The sequence below is a fragment of the Tachypleus tridentatus genome, chromosome 13 (assembly GCF_004210375.1).
Source record: "Tachypleus tridentatus isolate NWPU-2018 chromosome 13, ASM421037v1, whole genome shotgun sequence".
NCBI lineage: Eukaryota > Metazoa > Arthropoda > Merostomata > Xiphosura > Limulidae > Tachypleus > Tachypleus tridentatus.
The window spans coordinates 92,355,620-92,382,249 of NC_134837.1; the positions used below are offsets into that span (position 1 = coordinate 92,355,620).

The 26,630-nt window shown below is 32.1% G+C and overlaps 1 protein-coding gene across 8 annotated transcripts in view; it reads right to left on the reverse strand.

Moving 5' to 3' along the window:
• LOC143238623 (proton-coupled amino acid transporter 2-like) overlaps positions 1–26,630 on the reverse strand; it is a 56,131-nt gene that overhangs the window by 20,759 nt on the left and 8,742 nt on the right. For 7 of the 8 annotated variants that reach the window (XR_013020673.1, XM_076479004.1, XM_076479005.1 and 4 more), the window contains exons 3-7: positions 24,567–24,659; positions 11,647–11,831; positions 4,618–4,708; positions 3,084–3,172; positions 1,965–2,057 (exon numbers count right to left, since the gene is read on the reverse strand). Coding sequence is in view for 7 of the 8 variants with exons in the window: in XM_076479004.1 (XP_076335119.1) it covers positions 1,965–2,057; positions 3,084–3,172; positions 4,618–4,708; positions 11,647–11,831; positions 24,567–24,653 (545 nt within the window). In the remaining variant the exon portion in view is untranslated. Of the gene's footprint in view, positions 1–1,964; positions 2,058–3,083; positions 3,173–4,617; positions 4,709–11,646; positions 11,832–23,201; positions 23,362–24,566; positions 24,660–26,630 lie in introns of those variants that run through there. The other variant, XM_076479007.1, reaches the window with a different exon arrangement.

Consider the following 26,630-nt stretch of genomic DNA (forward strand, 5'->3'; position numbering starts at 1 on the left):
TGTTATTTTAAACAGTTTATAAAATACTCTTCCAATTAGTGATAATGAGAAAACCCACTTGTAGAGAAAAATATATAAGCAAAAACGGCTGGTTTGGGTTGAGAAAATCTTTTATCCAGAGGAGTGAACAACATTTAGACCTTCTTTGGTCATCGTCAGGTTCACAAGAACCCCCTTCAAACATGTGGTCAGCTGTTGGTCAGTTACTTCTTTCTTTCTTTGTGAACCTGACAATGACTGAAGAAAGTCGAAACATTGTTCGCTCCTGTGGATAAAATATTTTCTCAACCGAAACCAGCCGTTTTTACATATATACTCTTCAAATTATTTATTTAAAATGCGTGATGAGAGGTTTGTGAAAGTTGTTTTTTTGCAAAATATGTTAGTAGTAATATAAATGTTGAAAGCACATCAGAATACAATTATTCATGTCTACTGGGCCAGATTACTTAAATAACATTTTCTATTGTGATTACTTTTATAAATGAAAAACCAATAAATAAGACATAACTTAAAAACATTCCACTTAACATAAGTTTTTCTATCTTGAAGGAATGCATAAACAATGTGCACAAAATGATTAAAAACCCTTTTATCCAAGCTTTTTTTTATATTTTTTTAAAGGAGTTGGACCTTTTTTCTTCAGAGGCTATCTGTTTCAAAAGCACTCAGGTTATAGTTTTATTCATTCATACCAAGACGTTTTGAACCTGTGGTTTTTCTGAAATCATGAATGTACAAAAAAACTCTCGTTATTTTTCAAGTAATTCATATGCACTTGTTTTTTAATTATTCTTATTTTAATAAGCAGCTATAACTTACTTGAGATTGTACATATTGCAACCACTGTATTTCTCTAAATTATGCATAAAACTTCACACAGAAAACTGCAAAATTCCTTTCTTATACAATTTTCTGTTTGGTAAACTTGAAATAAACTACACCAAGGTATAAATAACCTTGTCACTGAGCTTGAATTATTGTCTGCAGTTATAAAAACACTTTATGTAATGATCATTAAAAATCATTGCTATCTCTGTTTTGATAAAGTACTCTTGAACAAAGTATCAACTGAAAAATACAGACAAAACATACATATGTGGTAATACATGAGGCTGTATTAGGGTTTCAAAAACGTGTGCCATGAATGCATGAGTAACTAAAAGTTCTTGGTGTGTCTTCTGATTATTGGTGACATAAAAAGACCTAACAGCTATCTACAAGAACAGGATATCCATCACTAAATGTTCCCAGCTGTGACCAGTAGATGGCTGATATCGACAATACTCGTTTGATTGTCTAGACAAACTGTCATCACGCACACAAGAAAAAGTGGCAGAGAAAGCAAATAACTCCAGTTGATAGTGGTTATGTAGTGACACACAAGAACTCCTGCCATTATTTATGTCTAGTTGAGACATGCTAATAAAAAAGCACAAGCACATGTAGTGTGCCAATTTTCCTTTAGTAACTTCTATCAGTGTCAGTAACGTTCAACCAATCTAATTACCTTCTGGGTTCTTAGATACATTGAATAAATTACTTTTGTACTTAAAAACCGTGCATGCAAAATATCACTTGTCATGTATTAATTATGATATTTTCTAATATCAAAAATGAAAATTTGAAAAAGCAAGTAAATATATAATCTAAAATAATTCTAATATAACAAGCTTATCTGAACAAACATTAAAATATATTAAGCTCTGCATAGTCTTTATTCTAAGTACAAATTCTGCACATTAATGGAGTATAAATTTAATTCCAAAAACTGTAAAAACTAACAAAAAACAAATATGACAATGCACATATTTGTCTTACTAATTGTATTCAAATACTTCAACTATATATATAAAAATTCTCTAATTACAAAAATACACTTCACGTTCAACTATGTTTTCATACCAGACCAATCAAACATGAATTCAAGTCACATAAGCATGCTAAAACATTTAAAAAATTACCTAGCAATACGAGCAAACTTTGGTAGAGGTTCTGGTCCATACATAAAGGCATACAATGCTACTCTGGAGTAGCTCAAGGACTGGCATCCAATTCTATATTACAGAGAAATACATTTAAAATTAATCATAGTTTAGTTCTCTTTCATTAAGTTTGAACACTTGGAGTTTTTATTTTTTTTTACAGTAAAAGAAAATTATGAAGATTATACAAGAAAAAAAAGGAAAAAATCTCTTCACCTCATGCTGTTTTCAAATGTTTGAAAATCTAGCAGAAAAAACAAAAATTACAAAACATTCAGTAACAATGCAGAAATAATTCTTTCACTTAAAATCAATAAACTTTCAAAAAATATTTTGAATAAACACACACACACACATTCATATTATCCTGATCAGAATACATTTTGAAGTACAGTGGGTACAAGCTATATACAAGAAACCTTAAAACATTACAAAATTTTAATAAATCATTTTATTCAATGTACTTTATACCTTACTAAAAAAAATATAAAAGTGCATGGCATTATATATCTTGAAAATTAATCACATTATTACAAGAATAATACAACCATGTCCCACACTGCCCTAGGGACTATTTATCAATCTTCAATGCAATGGCCATGATCATGCACTATTGCCCTACACCACAACTTCCAAGGTAAAAAAACTTCTGCAAAGAATGGTTAGACCAATCTTAGGCTAAACTAAACCAATTAAAGGTTTCTTTTTATTGTTATATTTCTCTAGAAGATTAATATTTCTTAAAATTTCAATGAGGATGCAGGACAACAAAATTATTTTTAACCACATTAATCCTACAATCAAAAGAAAAACTGTAAATGAGAGCTCCTGCCAATTTTCCAATACTTTTTATACAAACAGGCACATCTCCATTAATGATGTTATTAACTGTTAGATAATTAAAAGTACCATGTTTTTAAAGATTATAATCTGTAATACTGTATTTTAAATATGTATAATCCTAATCAGAATAAATTTTGAAGTTTCCTCACAATATAAAGCATGGCTAAATGAGAGAGTTGAAACTAATCAGGTTTATCTTACACACAAAAATATAACTGTGAGAGATATGTTTCAAGTTGCTTTTAGAATACTTACTTTTTAGAGAGTCTTCGACTACATGCTACTAAAATGTGCATACAGTGGATACAGATTAAGCCCATTATAGGTATTCCTAAGGACCCCACCTAAATTCACATAATGTTTAAAAATAATAAGCTCCATGCAAAATAAGCAATCAAAACCAAATACAACCAAAACTATAATAACATACAATGCTTTCAAACCAGTCATTCAAAAATCTCATGGTTTAAAAAGAGATGAATCAGTTATTGCATTATGTCAGGGTACAATAAAATGATTAAAGGAGTTTGGATGCTGTTTTGTCCTATAAAACAAATTTTCTATAGATATTGGATGCTACTAATATTTATATGGTAAATAAAACTGTTAATTTAACATATTTTTTTCTCTTTTATTATAAGAATTCTATTAACAGTAAAAAACAAGGTAAGTAATAATAAAAATGTTAGTTATCTACTGAGTGAGAAAAATTGAAAATTATTCAATGCAAGTGGTTCAGTTTCTGGAGCATGTAAAGCTATTTGTCACATTGTTAATTATTCATTTGATACAAATATATAATTGATTAATTGTTGTTGTTTTTTGAAAGCCAAACCACTTTGGGCCACTATAGAAAACTGAACACCAGACTAATGCAGTAAGTCTATAAACTTACCATCATCCTACCAGGAAACTTAATACCATGGAAATGTGACTATTTAAAACATATGTTTTATATATTTAATATGCCAATAACCATTGTCAAAAAGACCAAAAAGATTGTCAGGACTTTGTCTTTATTGAAAATTAAGTAAGTCAAATTTTTGTGAGGTTTTTACTAACAACTTCCTTTTACTTCTAAAATTGTTAATGAGAATAAGAGAATGTTACATGTACAATATTCATCTACTTATTATAATTTGGTTATTTTGATCTGAATTTAATGGGATGCAAAACTTTTTTTTTAAGATATGGTATTTGCCCTTAAATAATTTTCTAACTATATCCATAGCAATACATGTCATTATTTTTCTAATATAGATGTATAATTTTTATATTCTTTTTATATTCTTAAAGTAATGCCATTTTGGGCCATTGCAGGAAATTGAACTTCAGTATAGTTAAGTCTGTAAATCTTCATGTTCCTAAAACTATAGTTCACATACTAAGTGTTGGTAAAATATAAGTAAAAAAGATGAAACACTGTGTTTTTTGTTCAAAATAAACAACAACAAAAAAATGCTAGTTGCAGATAACAACATCCACATAGATGTAAGTATAAAACCCATTGTTATTTAACTTCATAATAAATTTGAAACAATTTCATAATTTAAAAGTTTAGAAATCCATTTTTAAGAGGTGGACTATCAAATTATTAAATTTTATCATAAACAGTTATCCCATAACAATATTTTATCCACTACATATGTATTTATTTTTTCTATACATTTCTTGTGTGAATTTATGCACGCTTTTGTATAAAACTATACAATATTTTATTTTTGAAACATGTGGAGAAACTACATTTGCACATCAAAATATATACATATATACTAAATTTAAGACCTACCAGTATACCAGCATTAGAGAAAGCTTCAGGCATAGCCAGAATTCCTGTTCCCATATTTCCTTTAATTAAATGCATCATTGTTTCACAGTTTCTGAAAATCCAAAAGCCAATAATAAACATACAGAATAAAAATTATACAATTAGAATAAAAGACAGAAAAACACGGTAAAGGCAGGTTATAAAATAAATCAAACAGATATTTATAACTTTTGAGCAATAGACATAACAGCAACCTCACTAGTGTAGTTCAGTTCTCTAATAAAGTATGAATTATTAATTGTTCTCTCATATATGTATGTATACAATCTCATCTCATTAAAAAGTGTTGAGCAAATTATTAAACAGGAAATTAGTCACTTTAATCCAAAGGCAAAGAACTAAACCTTAGAAATATCTACCTTTTAGTTCATAATTAGTTCATAGTTTTTACGTAAAATAGACCTGCAACAGACAGATCAATTTAAAAGATGAGCTTCTTTCTAAAATAATGAAAGGAAGAGAACAAGTAAATGATAAAAGTTCCACAAAACTGTAAGTAAGTTACATTTGCTGTTAGACCTCAACTTTCTTCTCAATCAAGAAATACCTATTACTGAAATTGCTGCTATTCACAGTAAAAAAAACAAAAATCAGCATTTGTTGGTACAATGAAAAGTAAAATACTGATTACTTCTTACAGTCGGCTGGTGTTGGACAATTACCATAACCAGTTACAAAAGCTTTACTAAAGTAAAACCTGTAGGATATAGAAGATATGTAGATGACACCTTCACGATGTGGCGACACAACAGTGAAACCCTTAAGGAGTTATTTAAGTATAATAATGAAGGAATTGGATTGAATATGGATTATAATGAACATGAACTGGTCTTCTTGAACATTCTCACTAAAAAACAGAAAAAAATTAAAATTTATTATATTTCAAAAACCTTTTACCTTCACATAATAACTTTAACCACCCTTTAAGTCAAAAACTAAGCACTTTTTACAAGTGTGCTTCGTGTGCCATTAATATATATTCTAACAGTACAAATATAAACAATGGAAAAATGTTTTTGAAAGCAACAGCAGTAGCCAGAGTTATGACCCTGTAATTGTCCACACAGCTTTCCAAAAAATGAACAACAAACATCTACAAATGATATACACTCAATTAACACCATTATAAAAATCTCAAAATATGTTCATTAGCACACCATTGTTTTCTGGGATTTTGGAAAAGGTTACTGAAGGTTACTAATTAGAATTTTATAAAGTAGTGTTCATCCCACTAAACAAATTTTCAACCATTTATAAACACTCAAAGATTAAAAAAAGACTGAAAATGAAAATGGAATTTTACAAAACAGTTGGAGTTGTAAGAAAATATATACAAGATAAATGAAAAAGAAATTAAAAACAGGATGGAGAGAACACCAGCATGGCATAAAACATGGCATCAATACATCCTTTACATTAGTTGAACATTTTGGAAACTTTTATGGTAATTTTGACTAGAAAAATGTATAGATATTATGAAATGCACAAACAGATATAGAAAGAAACTTAAAAGAAAGTATTTGCTTAAGTTAAATAAGTATTCCAATGGGACATGTTAATTGGCCTGTTGTCTCTATTCACACATAAACATCTATTTTTAATTATGCAAATACAATTTACTTTCAAACCCTTTTCTTCATTATCTTGTTTTATAAAATAAATTCACCCATTAACATTTACAGTTTAATATGTTTGAATCCAACACTGTAGATATTAATCCTGACAATGGAAACTATGCAACTGAAACTAGTTGGCTGTAAATTATAATAAATATTTTAATTTTCACTGTGTCAAACAACTTTTATTTTGTTTTTTACTTTTCATGTAATATACAATAGCACAATGTGCCTGAAAAACATTTGTTGATATTTATTCATTCATACATTATATTGACAAAGAGATTTACAGTAAAAGATGTTGGATAAATTCAGTACCAGTGGATACATGTTACAAAGAAGGATGGAAAATGAAAGACATAGTGTGGTTACACATTAAGTCATCTAGCCTCTGTGAAATACTTAAATGAGATATTGTAACAACAGACAGAGGGAGAACGGGGCTCTCTTCTGTATCCCACATTAAATTTAAGTTCTATAAACCCGAGCATATCCACCAGGAACTGCTTAAGAAATACTGTAATGGACAAATCTTCATATTCACCCATAAGAAACAGACAGGACCTAGATGAAAAGCCAGATTAAGAAGGAAGTAAAATACAGAGGAGTACCTCAAGCTTGCTGAAAAGAGTGATAGAGAAGACAATAGTGGCAGATAACCCATACCATTGATAGAGAGCAAAAGGAAATGACTGATAACAGTAAGAGTTGCAAACAGACAGAACAGAAATGCTAAAAGGACAAAGACAATGTTGCACTAAAGAATAAAAAACAGCTATTAATTCCTTTGCTACTGGCTTGGTATAATATACATGTTTGTATACACATTTACACATGTTAAGTATTTACACATACTGCATCAAAAGTTATAGTATATCTTCAAAACATTTGGTAGACTTTTAGAAAATATTGCAAAGTTTTTGTACACAAAAAATCATTTTTTTTAATGAAGTATTTTTACTAAAGATTTGTTCGTGAATATATACACTTTGCTTTGTTACTAGTCTGAGTGCAAATTTACATTCATGATTAAAAACTATTCCTCATTATATAAATCTCAAATATTATTTATATAATCTCAAGCCTCCTAAATACATTTCAAATCATTGTTTTCAATAAGAATTTATACATATATTGTTTGTTATTTTCTCTGCCCTAACTACATGGGGTCTATCAATTTCACCAACTTCATTATCACCATAAAATATTAGTAAATAAATACAAATTATGCTCCTTTCATTCTAGAATGACTACAGATTATAACACAAAAATAAAAATGTTTAATCTAAATAGCTTAAGTCTCATAATGTTATACATTAATATATTTATATTATATTGACCTCCCAGTTGTGCCTAACTAACATTACAGAATTTTCATTGACACAGTGCACATGCTCTCATATTACCATATTCGGTAATATAAAATTAAGTGTTAGTCTTTACAAAATGACCCTGTCTTGGCTGTGTTTTAGTAGACTAGTATTTTGTAATATACAGTCACATTTCAAATATTATACATTATATATGGATATAGATTATTACTATTTAGAAACAAATTATTAAACTTATTTTTCTTAAAATACAGAACAGTACATAAAGAAGTAAAAAAAAAATCTCTTCCAGCTACAACCTTTGTACATGGATGCTACTTGACACAGGTTACTAAACCTATAATTTGCACATAGAAAATATGAAACAAAATTTATCTTTTTAGCTTTTATATGTACATACAGTTGAATAACCACAAAAATCATAAATTACTATATTGATACCATATAATTCCATGATTAATTTATGATGCTTAGTAACTAAGCTGTATTTAGGTCTAAAAAATATGAAATTTCAACCACACTAAATACGCAAGCTTCCTCCTTGAAATTTTGGTGTAAAAGAGTGAATTGTTCTCCTCTAACCATTAAAATGGCTGAGAAAACCACTAGGGGACTTTCTAAGATGTTGATTGGTTATCTATATGTTATATATTAAAGTAGGCATATACAAGAAAGAGGTAAACAGAGCCACTGTGTATGATTCAATATATATGCCATATCTCAGCAAAATGAAAAGATACGAGGTTCTTATTTTATATTCTAGTTTGTCATTATTGGTAGTTTCAGTTCCTAATTTGTACAAAACTACAGACTTAGTATTTTGACATCACAAATATCTAATTTGAAACAGAGATGCATTCAACGTATCTTGTGACACACAAAAATTAATATTTAGGTGTGTCTTTTAATATTTACTTTTAACTTAAAAATTAACTAATGTATAATACTAAAAGTTCAATTATAATCTACAATTTGATACCAAACATTTTGAAAGTCATAAATAGTAGTTTAATAAAATGTTGAATGCAAGTCAGCAAATGTGATGGCATGGCCTTTGAACCATGATCCATCATGACAGGGTTAAGATGACTAGAAACTCAAACATAAGCACAGAAAAAAACATATCTGAACACAGGCAATGCCTAGGAAAAGGTTGTTTATGATTATATTTTAGTGATAATTGATATTAGTGCACCAAGAGGTTATGCCACGCATACTAATGAAAGGCTACAGCATAATGACAGTTACTTAATATTTGTAGACATATGCAATGGGTGGGAGTCTGTGGCACGTGCAGGAAGTTCTACTGCAATTACACATAAAGTAGCAGCTATTAGTAGCGCAGAGGAGTAAATAATGTTTATAAATGTGGAACTCACTTACAGGCCACTAAAACTGATAACAAACTAACCCATGCTACTGTAGACTTCAAGACTGAAATGATAATTTTTAGGAGAAATCATTCGAGTAAATAGGGGCTTTGAAATTCTATAACCAGAAAGAAGACAAGCTAAGGTGAAGGACTACTCTTCAGTTGAGCATATATAGCTGTTACAACTGTGTTTTTGCTTGGTGCAGATCAAGGTTACCCCAGATGTTTTTTTGTTCTTTTTTTATCTTGTCATGTGTTTTTCTCTAGTAACAGTTTGAATGTTATTGCACATCTTATAATAATACTGATAATACAAACAATAATAGATTAAAAGTTTCCTTGATTGTTTCTTCTACTTTGGCTTGTATGTCTTATATGTCCACTTTATAAGCATTTTATAGCTTCACAGCATTATTCATATTGACATTTTTTTTTTCATACAGATGTAGATTCTTTTTATAGAAAAACCACATCAGGCTATCTGCTATACCCACTGAGGAGAATCAAATTCCTAATTTTAGCATTGTAAGTCCAAAGACGTATCACTTTCTGAATGGGGGACTTTTGTATAGATACTACATTAAACTTGTGTATTTTATAATTTTTTTCATCAGTTTAAATTTATTGAAAAAAGTTTCATTTGTAAAGTTTTAGTTGAAAAACTACCATATCTTGTTAAAACCTTTGACCTTCTTTAATTCTATTACTGACTGTGTGTAAAATGTATTGAAAATATGTTATACTAATGTTACAGATATTTACATGCAAAAAAAGTAAGCCAATAATTGTTCATTATTTAATTACTTATCCCAAGATTAAATACCACAAGACACCTATTTCATATGGAATTATGTCTGTTAATATTCAAATTTGCTTTGGGTTTCATTGGGAAGCCTACACAATAATAATATTAAACAAGTTGATGATTAAGTAGTGTTTGGTTCACTTATAATGATTTACCTAACTTTAAAATGTTTGACTTGTGTGCTGCTGGTATCTATTGAAATGGATACAGGTTTGCTTCTTATAAGTTAAAAAAGAGAATTATGTTTGACATTTACATACCGGTGCCAATTCCACGTACTTGCACTGTTTAACTACTATAAAGTTACACTGAATGCATAAACACTTCATTCCTCATAGATGTCCAGCAAGTTTTTTTTATTTTATTATTATTATTATTATTATAGAGCCAATAACTGTCTGTAAAGAAAGTATGTTAGCTGTGTCTGGTTTATTAAGCTCCACTGATAGGACCATATAATTTTATGAAGCATATTAAAATGTCACATTATATACATCATAGTTTTCCAATATTTATTCCTACATTATTTCTATATTTTTTTTTACTATTTTAACTACATTTAGGTACAAGTCTCTGAAATAATAGAAAAAAAAAACTCTTTTATACATAATTTTGCACTACAATGTTGTACATCTATTTTAAGAACTTCCACAAACTGTAATATATTACATTGCAGTTATGTTTTAATTATTTTGCGTAATAGCCATTTCTTGGGGCTTAAACATAAAATATTTAAGTAGCTAGTGACATATCAAGATGAAGTTGCTTACTTCATTTATACCACACCATATGTAGTATACTTGGGTAAAATACAATTGTTTAATATAAACGGGAACCAAATCAATAGCAAATTGAAAAAAACAAGTTTAGACTAGTGATAAATAAACTGCTCTATTGCTAGAAGTCAAGCTATCAAAGAGGAGGACAATCTATTTCTCTGTACAAATCACTAGTTACATTCCACTTAGAATACTGTGTACATACTGTTTTGCTCTCCTTATCTATGAAAAAATACAGACTTGCTGCAAAAATGTTAAGGAGAGATTACTAGGACTATCCTAGGAATGGAAGAGTTATCTTACAGGGATAGGTTTTTATTTATTCACATATTCTCTCTAGTGACAAAAGAAGAAAGATGTGATCTTATTTCAATTTCTCTAAGGGATCAATATGATAAGGGCCTCTGATTTTTGTACTTTGTTTTAAGTGTAACAAGATAAGAGGGAAAATTCAAGATTTAAAAATATAGGCCAGGTTTCAGTTAAGACAGTTTTTATTTTTCTAAAAAAAGTGATGACATCTCATGGAATGAATTTCTGTCAGCAGTAGAGAAAGCCACCACTTTGTAGAAATTTAAGAAAAGAATAAATAATTTCCTTAAAAGTAAAGGGTGTATTGAAAATAAGCTTTTCTGCAAGATGTGTATTCAAGAACAACCACAAAGTAAGAAATGAAACCTTGTTGTCTTCACATATATGTTATTTTATATTTAAAGGAACTATAAGATACGGTACAGCTAGTATTATTGGTCCAACTAAACCATTAAGAAATTAAAATTCACATACACTATTTTTAAAATTAATACTGCAAACTAGAAAACCACATAATTTACCTACACCCAGATTTCAACAAATGATTTACCACTACCAAATGGAAATGTGTGAATCAAAATATGAAACAAACATTAGCATTGCAAAAATGTAGTTCATTACACTGTAAAAAATCTTATACCTATATAAAAGATTTAAGAAAAATATTTTTAGACTACTAGCTAGAACATTTTTTAATTAAAACAATATTTTGGTAAATTGTCTGCAGGAATCTGATTAAAATAAAATAATATTCTTTATCTCTACAAGTACATACGAAGTTTTATGTTTCTTCTCTTCTGCTTTCTCAGTGTTTGTTTCATTGGGGTTTGGAGCTTCTGCTGATTCATCTGATACTGAATAAGTTAATGGAGCTGAAAAATCAGGAGAGTTGTCTTCTGATTCCATGGCATTAACAATGTGCTCTTTGTCTGAAGTTTCTGATTGTCCATTAACTTGAAACTGAAAATTAAAAGAAAATTCAGGTATTTAACTTATTACGAAAATAGAAATGTAGGGCACTAGAATTGTTTTGTGGTAAGTACATTAGTAACAAAAGTCACAATAATAACAAGTAAATGTAGCCTTATGCTCATATAATAGGATTTGTGAAACATACATAACATTGTTCCATGTGTTTCAATTCAAATTATTTTAAGACTCAAAAATGTTCACTTACAAAGACTTGGCTCTAATTGTTTAAACATGTCTACAGTGTATACCATATATTTTGCAGCAGTTAAAAAACTAAAATTTATCACACTAATCTTAACTTGAAAAGAACATTAAATTTCAAAACTTAATTGTCCTTAGGACACATACAAACAGATTGGGTTCAAGAAATTGTGGTGCCACTAATAAAACCTATAATGAGACACATCAAAAGTTCAATACTTATTAAATTGAAAATTTTTTACTTTATTCATAAAACCAACAAAAAGTGTACTCAGCTCAGATTATCACTTTACCATGCAAGATGGATAATAACAGGTTCTCAAAAAATATAAAAATGTGGACATGGCCTATTTTCATTAGTACAATGGAGAATATTTTACACAAGTCTACCAAATTTAATCAATGTCTGATCATTTTTTACTAAGCTATAGAGCAAAAATAGTGTGAAAAATAGATTCCTGGGTTAACGGACAGGGAATTTTAAAATTTTCACAACCTTGCTATGACCTTGATATTTGACCCTCCAAAACACTAATCATGTCTAAGTTGGGTCATAATCCAAGCATAAACTATTTTTCATCCAAATATATGCAGCCATTTTTAAGAAATTTTGCTAACAAACATGAACACACATTCAGACATGGGTAAAAACATAATCCCTGTCTACCTTCAGAGGTGGAGGTGAAAAAAAAACAGAAAAGAGATCTGTGGTTTATTATAACCACTAAAATTGAGTATAATGACAGTATGAAACTGAATTTTTCATTAAGTTTAATATGTCATAGTTTAATTTTAAACTGATTAAAGAGTAGAGAGTGGAAACAATGCTATGCATGCTTTAGCTAAACAACCCTTTCAATCAACCTTTATTATGACGACTTAGGATGCTCAATAGTCTGCCCTTAATAGAATTTAAATACAGGAACCTCATATCCTAATACTACACTTTATTGGCTTTCTATCAAGAGAGTAACAAGAACTTAAATTCCTATGCAGATATGCAACTCTTCTCTATTTTGACTCTTACAGTACTTGCTTACTTTAGTCAAGACTCATCTTCAGTCCTACACCACAACCTTTTATATGTACATCGAAAATAACACGACAACATCATGTTAACACCAAAGAACACTATCATAACTGAGCAATCTCCATTCACAAAATATATGTGCACTATGACATCACTGCAAGAGATACAATACGAATGAAGGTTGTTTCATTCTTTATTGACACCTACTCAACTCACAAGATCCTTATAAGACAACTATTATTTGTGTATCCATATAATGAATTGGGATGTTGAGAAATATGCTCTCTTAAGATTGAACTTGAGATCCTGATCTTACACTAGAACTCTAGTTCATAATAGGTTAGAAACATTATTAAAATAAGATATTAATGATGGATTATAAAGAATGAACATAAAAGACAAAATTAAGAATTTTATTAATTAAAGATGATAGAATTAAAGATCATTATATATGAGTTTTGAATAACAAAAGCAATACTGCATCTATCTCACAAAGGGAATATCATAAAGGTGATTAAGCAAAAAGTACTGTCAAAATAGGAACCTGTGCTGTGCTTTAAATATAACATACTTAGGTTGAATATAAAGATTGCTGAACCAGCTAGAATATCAGATTGGCAGAGTAAGAATGTCCATAAATATTAGAGAAAGAAAAAAAGAACAGTCAGGAAAAAGATTGAAGGGTGTTAACAAACATATAAAAAAAATATAACAATCCTAATGAATGGCTTGCACATCCAGAGCTGGTGACAAAGGGAATCACAAAAGCATCAATAAGAATACTTCCAAAGTGGAAACAAAACCATTGCAGCCTCACAGGATACACAGGCCACTCCATGTGAAAGACCAGATCAGGCAGAAAAAAACGACCTCCCACCAAGATCAAAGCTTCTGGGACATAATAAGTTGATAACCAACTATGGTGGCTGGGAGGTAAAAGAAAGGTTTATGGTCCTGACAGCAAATGCATCCATGCAAGTTGCTGTAAGAAACAGCCATGAAATTGTTCAATTGGATAATAACGAGATGACCTTAAATAGAAGATAGATAATGTCAAGCTTAATGAGCACCCAAACTGCTGTTATAGAGACACCATATCACAAAATGAATACAGAGGCATCTGTGAACACATGCAAGTCTGGTTATGGTGAGGGAAGCTCAGGGTTGAGTGATTAAGTTACAATTACAGTAATAGACAGATATATGGAGGAAGAGACACAAGAAAAAACAGTGAATATATGGATATACTCTATTGAAGAGGATACATATGGCTATGTCCGAGAGGAACAAGTAATTTCAGAGAAGTCAGAGTTCCCAGTAGTTAACTTTTTTTTTTACATTAAAAATGTATTTCCAATAGGAACTTACCTCACCTCACTCATAGATATCTCAATCCTGGTTTGCTCTCTAAGCATTGCTGAAAAAATTTTCATTAGCAGTGCATCAGTCTCTTATACCCCTTATTTTCATTCCATTTAAGAACATGTGCTGATCATGTGACTACCTTCCATCAACTATACTGAGCCATCTACACTAGCACAGCTAGCTCCCTTTATTATCCTAGCAGAATCTTCACTTTCAAAGATTGGGAGGTTCAAACTAGAAACACTAGTATATCAGTGGGAAGAGGGTAAGAAGAGGTAAGACCCTATCAGATACACATTTTCAGTGTAAAAAAAATGTTAGCTTCTGAATTGGTACTACCTATTCTTATCCAAAGTTAGATTCCCACATTGTAGAGGAAGAGGAGCTGGTGAAGACATGATAGTATTAAATCACATGGAAAGAAACTCCCTTCAAAGAACAGGGGTTCTATCGTAACAAAATAAGTTACACCTGTAAGGTACAGCACTACTTCTGGAACAGATATGCTCTTCACTCAGTAACAAACACAGTAATACCTATAGGGAAGAATGTAATAGGCAGGCACCAAGGACATAAGAAAGAGATATACAACACCAACCTGTGGAGAAATGGTCTAAAAATATGTGAAACAGTAAAGCACAGGCAAAAACAGAATGTCTTAGGTGTAATCAAGGCTGGGCCCAAATAAATGTGCCAAGATTACAGTGTTGGAGCACAACAGAGTATGTTGGCTGCTGTTTAATTGAGCAAAACATCCAGTGGAAACATTTTGTCTACGATACTATGAGCAATAAGAGTGGTCCTCTCTATAGAAATAAAAACCAACATAAATTTAGTGAGTCATCCTGAATAAGTAGTTTAATGAAAAAATGTCAGGAAATTCAGAATCAGCCCATTGTCATCAGATAGTATGCAATTTGTCTATATATGTGGCAAACATTAATATGGGACAGATAGTGATAGTTAATCACAATTAGGTGCCTGATAATGTGATATAAGTATATATTAATAGGGCTAAAGGATTGTAAATTCCAGGGAGAGTGTTTTAAAATATGTCAGATTATGCCAAGTGCAATCTATCCAGGCAAAAAACAACCAGTAGAAGTGTTTTGCATAAGTTTGTCAGATCAACAAGTGTGGTTTGCTCAGGCAAAAAACATCCAGAGGTAGCACCTTGGATACATTGAATTATGCCAAGTGCAGTTCATGTGGGCAGAAAACATCCAATGAAAGTGCCTTACATAAGATACAGAGGTCAACAAGTGCAGTTTGTTTGAGCAAAACCCAGGAGGAATTACCTTGCATACATATGATTAAGTCAAGTGCAGTCCACCCATCCAGGGAAAATGCCTCGTACAAGAAATTAATTCTGTGATCAACAAATGTGGTCAGCCTGTGAAAAAACATCAGGGGGAAGTGCCTTGGAGCCAGAATAGTATCTTATTGCATAATTAGTAAATATAAGAAGAATATTCATCTTATCACTGAATGAGTATACATGATCCATGAAGCTTGGTTTAGTTTACTGTACAAAGCCTACTCAAGAGGAAATTTCTATGGTCCACCAGTCCAATGACTGGAAACCAAAAAAGGCAACAACTTCATGTTCTACTAAAAGAAAAAGAGGGTGAGAATAAGCTTTGGGGGTCAGAGGAACAACATGCTGGAGACAGTGCAATGCAAGTCTGTGATTCTTTATTTTAAAATGCAGAAAAACTCTGATTGTAAGAATCACAGGTCAGGAGATGGACAAAATTCTTCATCTGTTTTACTCATGAAGTCCATGAGTGATGGTTCTTTATATACTCTTCAAAAAAAGAAATGCAAAAGGGATATTTTTGTTATTTTAAAGAGAAATATATGTAATAACGTTACAAGCTCAGAGTATGTGATGTCATACGTGTTAAGGCACTGATTGTCTGACCAAAATGACAATAAAAGTTGTGCATTTTGAAAACGAAGGAAAACATCGGATTTTTTGCCAAAACGCATGCTTGTCCAATAAATCTGCTTGATAGATCTGCATGTTCTGCAAGTGCAAAATCCCTATAAAAGTGACGGGTTCTCGGTTTCCATAGCTCAGTGTTAAGCCACCAACAAGCAATACAGTTACGCCAAGACTGACTGAAGCACAATGCAACAACGCCATTGGTCGCTTGGAAGCAGGCGAATCTCGATCAGATGTTGCCAGAGCTGTGAATGTCCACCCAAGCACCATCACAAGGCTATGGAATCGTCACCAACAACATGGATCAACTCGTGACCGACCACGATCTGGCAGACCACGTGTGACCACGCCCGCACAAGATCGCAACATCCGGTTACGTCACCTTCGGGATAGGACCACCACTGCGACGTCTACTGCCTCAACCATACCAGGGCTGCGTAGGATTTCTGATCAGACCGTACGCAACCGTCTACGAGATTCTTAGGCCCAATGTGCAACCCATCATGGTGAATGTCAACGACGTTTTTCAACATGACAACGCCCGTCCTCACACAGCCCGACTCATCACGGTCTTCTTGAGACACCACAACATCAACGTTCTTCCCTGGCCCTCCAAATCACCAGATTTAAACCCCATCAAACATCTTTGGGACGAGTTGGACCGACGTCTGCGATGGCGACAACCTCAACCGTAGACTCTACCTCAGCTTGCAGCAGCTTTGCAGGATGAGTGGACAGCCATTCCACAGGATGTGATTCGTCATCTCATCGCTTCCATGGGCAGGAGATGCCAAGCAGTTATTGATGCTCATGGGGGGCATACTCGTTATTGACGTTGAGTGACGTTAAACTTCACCTAGTGAGCGTGGACTTCGCCTTTGCAGACTTTGGATGTTCAGCAGTAAATGTGCAAAGTTTCACACATATCATACAGAACTACCCGGAATAAACTTGTTAACAATTTGTCTCATATTTTGCCTGTTGCGTTTCTTTTTTTGAAGAGTATACATACAAAATAGTAATAATATATAAACACACACACAACACCACTAGTAGCCAGTGGTCTTACAGAAACACCCCATCTCAACACTAAGTGTTACAGAAGAGTACTGATCTTTTGATAATATAATAATAAGCATACCTGACCAGGCAACTGTCCTATCAAAAGCCACAAGACATGGTTAATCATGATTCAAACATGTCCCATTCACAAAACATTAATAGCATGTTAGACCACCTTTGGCCTTAATGATTGCTGTCATGTTTTGTGAAAGACTGTCCATTAATTTCTAATAGAGAGCTGATGGTATTTAAAGCATTAATAAGCTCCATTAGTGAAAAGTAATGTCTTAGCATTGCCCTAATTCTCTATTCTAGTTCATCCCAAAGATATTCTCTCAGGTGGAAGTTTGGACTTTGCATTGACCAATGCAATGTTATTGTTGTTAAACCGTGTTCACAATCCTTGCTTTGTGACATGGAATACTATCATTTGAAAGGTGTATGGGCTGGTAGCATAAAACTGCCCCAATGTATGAGACACAAAATTATTCAAAACACCAACAAAGGACTTAGTATTCATGTATCCATGCACTATAACCAGTGAACCTAGTCCCTACCATTACACTGCTTCCTCCAAAGTTCACTGTTGGTAACAAGTAATAAGTCTATTAGAATGGAAGAATATGTAACATGGCTCGTCACTCCACAGGACTGATTTCTATTAATACATGGTCCAGGTTTGATGTTTCTTGCCCCATGCCAAAGAGAGCTGAAACTCCCACCATACATGGAAACACTTATAGGATTAACTGTGGCTATTTGCATCTCCAAACACACAATCTCTGGTCTAACAACAAGATGAGGTAACCAGCATTCTCAAGGCAAATCAGCTCCTGTCAGTCAATATTTTATGTCTGCCTGGCCATTTCTTGGGCTTACTGTCACCTGTAGACTTCCATTTCTTTAGCATGTTGCCAACTGTCAACTTGAGAATGTTTAATTGTTGGAACTGAGAAACACCCCAATTACTGGGTATGACATGGGATTAGCTCCAAGCTATTGATCTGGGAATGTGACATCTGGTATCCAAAGGAAGTTTATTACATGCAATTAACTCCCACTGCTGTGAAACACATCAGAACCAACCAAAGAGCAATAACATCCACACAATAAGAGAACAAGGGATAGCCAAGGAGAGAACTGGAACAATCTTGGGTATCCCTGCTGGGATCCACACCACTGAAGGAGAAATCGAGGGAGGAAGATCCAAAACCTATGTGAGAGCATATGTTGATTGGTTCACTCAAATTCAAAACCAGTCTGCAGGGTACCAACATTCATGCAATAATAGAATAAGGGCTCCCAATCAATGGGGTGAACTGCATTTTGATGTCTCATTTCACTGTATTGTTAATCACAACTTGGAAGATATTACACCAACTACACTGGCAGAACACAACCACCCTACTCTGAACTGAATGGTTATAGCCATTTTAGGTGGAACTCACCCAGCAGGGTGTCTCCATGGTCAAACACCCAAGTGACTTGGAACTGGTAAGTGGTAAGGACTCCTATACTTTGCTAGAAAAAAGGGGAAGCTGAGAGTGCCCTGGAAAGCTCAAAGGAATGTGAATACCCAAGACAGTGTATGAGTGATCAGTAAACCCAATTCTGAAATGCAGACCATACTGGTATAATTAAAGCATGCCAGGAATGAGTAGCTAACCCCTTCTGAAGTTCATGGGTTGTATGTTTCAGGACAGGAGAATTTATGATACAAATATCATGAGAGTATTCACTAAGTGTGATTTTGTGAAACAACCTATCTCAAAGGAAAGCCATGAAAAGTAAGGCATTAGTCAACATGGTGTACAGTGCACATTTAGTGTTAAAAAATACCTGGCCAAAAACCACATGCACCAGTGTGAGATCCATGTATTGAACATATGAATGGGCTCATAAAAGAAAAGAAAGTGTCAATACAGACTTACCTATTGTCAGAGTTGCATCAAAGTATAAAGTACAGCCAAAATTACAATATGATGTAAATAATGGGAGATGAACATGTTAGAATCGGTTCTCAAACCCAATTGTAGGATGTCCTTGAAAGGCCAATTAAGACAAGAAACAAGGTGAGGTGTCAGATTAGATGAGAGGTAACAAAGAACAGAGTTTGGTGGTAAGGAGACAAGAAGGAATAAGCCAACTGGATCAAATGACAAACACAATTTTTGAGGGTAAAAGTGGTAGAGATCTCCAGGCAAAGAGAGTTTCCATTGGATAAAGATATGGTAACAAAAACCACAGAAGGAAACTGTGTGGGCAATATAACAATGAAGGGCATTCACAAGACAAAGATGTCTATCTGGGTCAGGAGAGGGTAGAGATGAGAAATAAAAGGGAAGGAAAATAGATAAAAAGGAGGATTTACCATCATGTGATGCTGAGGTTTTGAAAACAAAGAAATGATGTGGATAGTATAGAAAATAGATATGGAGGCAAAGTATGCTTCTAACATTCATGGTAAATAAGTTAGACTGTTGACGTTTACAGGCTAAAAGGAGAAGGAAATACACAAAGAAACAGACAAAACAAAAAACATAAGGAAATACATCAGAATGGAGTAAAAGTAAGTGACTGTAAGATGATATTAATATCTCAATTCAAAAATGCAGGTCACCAAAGAAATAGACAAACCTGGAAGAAATGGATTCATGTGGTTAAGTATAGGTGAGAGAAAATTCATGTAATAATGGGAAACAAGTGGAATGGTATAAAGCTGTCTGATGACATAAAATTGAGGAGAATTAAGACCCCCAATTGAAAAGCCATGTGAGAAACTGACACAACAACAACAGTTGGATGAGCAGCAGAAAATCCTTGAGCCTGAGCCCACATAAGAAAGACTTCATTTGGGCTGATACACTTCCATGGAGGAAGGATGGATAGAGACAAATGAAAAGCTAAATGACAGGAGAACTAGATCACCTTGCCAAGGACATAATAAAAGCCAGGCATGAAGACAGAGGACATGAAACATAGGATGCAGAACTAATGACAGAGACTGATGAAGGAGGTCAAGTGTTAAAGGAAGTGGTACATGAGGTGGCTAGTAGAGAGTTATCAAAAGTACCAAAAATGAAGTGGCATGGATAAGGGAAAATACATAATGAAGCAATCAAATAGGTTAACCTGAAGATGACCTAAGAAGGTTGAAACACCGTTGTGTACTTTATTTTAATTAAAGTTTTAATACCCATACCAGAAATCTTGAGAATACATTTTTAATTCAAGATGGTTCCTCATCATCACCAGTGTGAGGAAAACTCAACAGATTACAAAGCCACCTATAAACAAAAGAATGAAGAGATCACTCTATCTGGAAATTATGTCAAGGTGTGAAAGACTATCTGTCACGAAGCTGAAAGCACACAGGATGTGATATACAATGAAACAATCGGGTTGCTTGTGGGCCCAACATATTAATTCTGATGTATATAAACAGAAAGATCTCAACCTGCTGCCCCATTCATGATTGATATAAGCCACTCTCCATCTAATTGTCAGAATGGATCATTACCAGACAAAGTATGGCAATGGGAAGAATGTGACCCACATCCTGACAAATGGCAAAGAACTCTAGGACACTGATATGTAAAGAGCATCTGCTGAAAGACTAACAATTGGAAGCCTGTTGATGATCAATCCATGCACCCCAACCCTGAAGGATGCACCTGTAAAGAAATGCAAATCCAGATGAGAAGAAACAGTACACCTGCTGATGTGAGAGTCTTATCCAACTAGCACAGGAGACTGGCTACAAGTGAAGAAGAAATGGTAATGGGAGCATCCATGAGATCCCGAACAAGGTTCTACAGACTGTGCAAAGTCCACTGAAGAGAATGCATATATGCATGGCTGAGAGGGATTAGCAGTGTCATAGAATATCACACTCCCAAAAATCAACAGAATCTCATGTGTAGATAGTGAGAGAGCAGATAGGGCATGGTGAACAGACAACAATTCCATAGAATGGAGACAAAGAAGAGAAGGTTGGGCCTGATTGATGAGTGTAAAAAAGATATCTAACTGCACAAGGTATTGGAAAGAATGAAGGACATCTCTGATTTGATCAGCCACTCAACCTGAGCAGAATCAAGAAGGAACTGATGAGTATGATTGGCTGACTCCTGTTCGGAATGGGCCAGAAGTAGCCAGTTATCTGTGTAAAAATGGAAACACAGCCCCCACGGCATGAAGATGGAGAGCAAATGCTTGCATTACTCAATAAAAGATATAAGGAGTTGAAGCAAACTTGAATAGCACAGTGCAAAATTGATATACTAGCACATGATGGACATATCAAAAAATAAAGAAGAGATCATACATAGGAGAAATCTACCTTGGTCATCCACAGACCTAGAGAAAATGCCCATTGAAGAATAAAGTAGGAATGCATGGAGAAATGCAGATTGTGAACAAAATGACTGAGGTAGAACAGATCACTGATGGGCTCCCACTCCCCAGTATTTTGGGGAAATCACAAACAGATGAAAGTAAATTATGGTGAATGATGTGAGACACATCTAATAGCCTGTTGGGTTAGAAAATCCTGTACCACCTCTATTCAATGTTGGCAAGTTGTGGAATATCAAAAAGAAGGGATGAAACAGGTATCTGGAACATGAGAGGTGGAGTGAGAATTGGAATTTATATGTCCCTCTGATACCACTGATGAACAAAGACTACAAGTTGAGCTTTCCCCAGGCCTTAACCTGCCAGGTAGTCACTGGAACTGTTGGCAACATATCATGCATTTTCAAAAAAGATGAACTGTGACATGATGAGAAGGATGGAATATTAACAGATGTAACACAGAATACAGTCTTTAGTCTTTAATTGGAAAATACAAAGCTGGAAATTTTTAAATAACGGACAGAAACTGTAATATAAAGTAACTTAAAAACAGTGTACAAAAAAGGCAGATATGAATAAAAAAAGACATCACATTTTTTAATACAAGTTCATTGATTAAAATATTTTTGCATCATCGATAATTAGAAAATAAATTATTAGTAAATATTGTTTTGTTCAAATAAACTAATTTTACACTTAACACATGAAATATATATGTATTATTTTTTTTCACTAAGAGACTAAGTGGTATTATAAATATTACTGAAAGGCACATGAAAAATAAATGTATAATACTAGAATCTCATATTTTTTTATAATAATAGAAAATCTCAGCAACATTTGAAATTACAGCAACATATTCATTATTTTATAATTTGTTTGTTACTGATATACACATTCTTGTGCAGGAATTATTCAACACTAAATATTTGCAATTAACCTTTGTTGATTTGAAAATTAATTGTTTGCACATGGTAGGAAACTGCAAAATAAATAGTATGCAGATAACAATAGACTAATATGACTGATATTTTATTAATATAGTGGTAATATACTTATGTTTACATAAATATAAACCTATTTTCAGTGCAAACAATAACATAAATAGACATTTAGGATGTAAAAAAACTCTTCTAAAATTTCTTAAACAATAAATATGTAAAGAAAATTAAAAAATAGCAATGTATACATAATGTTTTAAACTAATAACAATACATTTTTATATTCACGTCTATGAAGTTTTAATTTTATAATCAATTACCCGGTTCATATTTTTTTTAATTCTTAAAAATACATCATTACTAAATAACTAATTTTCATTACTTTAACATATCTATATTAATATAAATAAACAAATGTTTTAACAAGTATATGCAGTTGGATATCAAGAACTTACTACTGTCCCCAGTTCCATGACATTCAAATCAATCACTATATATATATAAAAAATCCTTTAAAGAACAAAACATTGTATGCTATACCGTATAATTTCACAAATTAAAAAGTTCTATCTTAAAATAAGCACGTAACCATTCTCCTACTTCAAAACATGTACACAAATGTATAACAATGCAATGTACATGAAGTCCTTATCAAATTACACCTGCTAGAGTCATATGATCAACATTCATGCACAAAATGTGATAATATTGTCTGCATTCACCTTCGTTGTTTCCCTGCTGTTTCAAAAATTTGATAAAGCAAAGACAATAAACATATATTTATCAATCATACTATTCATATAAAGATGTTTAATTTATTAACTCTAATTTTATGTTTCATAAATTTTAGTCAGTTCAAAACTTTGAAGGCATCTCTATAAATTAGAAATTTGTTTCTGTTTAGTTCTTACTAGATCTTAAGTAGAACAAAATGCCAAAGGATATTACTATGAATGCAATAACTTAGTCTGTAATATTCAAGGAAGCAAACAAAAGGTAATGTAAGCATACATGTATGTATACAGAAACTGAAATACATTCTTCTATATCTTTTGTACATTTAAGATGTAAGAGCAAATCAGTCAGAGTTTGGAAGATATTAAGTTTATACTTCTACTTTGGGTATATCGAGCAATAAATAAGTTTAGCAGAGATAAATAACATTTTACTTTTATGAACACATTTTATTTAACTATTTTCCTTTTCATTAATAATCCAAACTTTTTCCTTACTGTGTTGTTTCTCAAAAGATGTCTCTAATATAAGCTCACTATTAAAAGATGCAAAGCTTCAACGTAATGGTTTAAATAGTAAAGTTCTTTAACTAGCTCTATGGTTTCAAGGTAAACATGTACAGTTTTTCACAAAGAAGCATTTCACAGTGAATCAAGAAAATTTGTAATATCATGGAAAATGCAACAAAGAATAAATTAAACTGACTCTTAAAGCATTGTAACACCTATACCACTGTTCTGTTTGAACAAGGAAAAATACATACAGTATATGTAGCAAATGTCTGTACTTAATTGAAGAAATTTTCTATACATATTCTACACGAATGTCCATGTGAGAATGTACTTTTTATATACTACTTAGAAAAAAATGCCAAAATTTATTGTAGCTCCTTTACCTCCTAAAACAGATTTGAACAAAAGAAAACAAATAACAGCAATACAAGAATTTTGTAAATATTTCCTTTTAAAATATGTACTTTATATCTTATAATATTCATACACCTTAACTAATGCTGTGTTATGCCTAAAGCATTTCTGCCCTATTCTTACTCACAAAAATACACGTAATGAAGTAAACCAACTTACTTGATTTGTTACTCCAACAGACTGTCCCCATAGCTTGTCAACAGCTAGCTCAACTATGGTTCCAAGGTTGTATTTCTGTGATGCCATTGTAAACTAAATAAAGCTTATGTCATGAGTAAAACTTTATTTAGATGTAATGTAAATAAACAAATAATTCCATTCTAAAGGAATAAATAATCCACTTTTTAATAGTATATATATATATATATATAGGCACATTCTAATTCAATAATGATTCTAAGAAGTAATGCTTTTATAATACAAAAATATTTTTGTTTGGCTTTTAAAAATATGCATGTACATTAGATTTAAATAACAGGTTTTAATATGGGTGATGACAAAGCCTTCAGAAGAGTAAATTATATTTATAATTCAAATTATAGTAACTTACAAAAACTATCTGGCATTTATTAAAATTAAAAACCATCTGACATTTATTTGTCAAACTGGCCAAATCATCTCAATCACTATGCTGTTTCTCAAGAGATGTTTCTAATACAAACTTATTTTTAATGGCTGTAATAATAGTAGTTTCAATTAAATGGTTTAAACAGTAAAGTTCACAGATACATAATAAGTGAAGTAGTCAGTCCTTCTTACAGCCAAGGACACTCTAACATCACTAACAAGCTTAATTAACTTATTGACCATTCCTCCATCTATTTTAAGAATGGGTGCACCAAAAAGTGAGAAAATAAGGTAGAAATAGACATGGTGTCATAAAAGAAATTTCCCTGAACAAACTCACAAAGAAGTATATCCAATATCAAGTCAATGCCTACTTCATTATTCTGTGTTCTTCATACCATACAACACAGGCCAATATGAGAAGGAAATAAGTCTTGAGGGATAAGTGAACAATCAAAAACAAGGACAACAGTTCAAATTAAGGCAAGGTAATGCAGTGAAGAACCACATTGACATCCCAATCTAGAAGGACTGCATATTGAAAAGGATGATAAATCCAGGAATAATCCAACAAGAATAGGATAGAAGAGTTAAAATTTCTACAGTACCAAGAAAAAGTACAAGTGCAGGATGGTACAGTGCCATCACCTAGTTTTAATAAATGCCCCATAAACTATTGAGCTCTTAGTTAATGTTATAGTCTTTCTTAACAAATTAGTTTTAAAATGTAATGAGGTTTGTTTCAGTGGTAAATTTTATAAAACTATATAAAAAATAGTACCAGATAATGTTTCTCTTCCTTCTATCATTAGTTCTTATATTTCTAATGATATTATTAGATGCTATCTGTATACCTTGCTTTGTGGAAAGTAGCAATTGACTCATTTTACTGATCAGATATTTTTCATTCAAAGCCAAAAGAAATTATACAAAAAGTGGAAATGTCCCTTATTTCAGGTTTGTTTGATTTTTTTTTATCCTTCTTCTCAGGCAAAAAAATTTTAAAACAAAATAGTCCATGTATACCATTGACCAGTTTTCAATTACTATTCAAAACACAATGTTAATTAATTCTTGCCAACTCTAGATTACAGATACTGACACAAATACACACATAAGGAATGACCTTTATTGTTTGATAAATAGAAAAAGAATAAGTATGTCTACATATTTATCAAACCATCATGAAATTAAAGTTTGTGCATGACTTTTCACACACACACAACACATAAAGAACATCAGTTTCATTACTGAAAACAATAATGATAATTAATAAATGAGCTTTTAGCTCTATCTACCAATGTATGATACTGATTTATGATTTCAAATATATTACAATACATATTAAATGTATAGTTTCTCAATTAAATATGTAATGTAGATATACCAATTAAATTTTTTTTATAAATTATTAGTTGAAGCAGAGCAGACTCTGGTTTTAAAATAACAAAAAAATCTTTGCCCATCCCTTGAAAATCTACAAGGTAGAATGTTTTATCACACAAAAAATGAGAAATTACCTAGAAACCTCACACCATTTATGCTAGGAATTAAAACTTGCATTGATTTTCAAATGGTAGGAAGAAAGCATACAAAGAAAATTATCCCCTTTGCCAACAATTTTGTAAAATTGTTTCAGATATGAACCTTACTTGG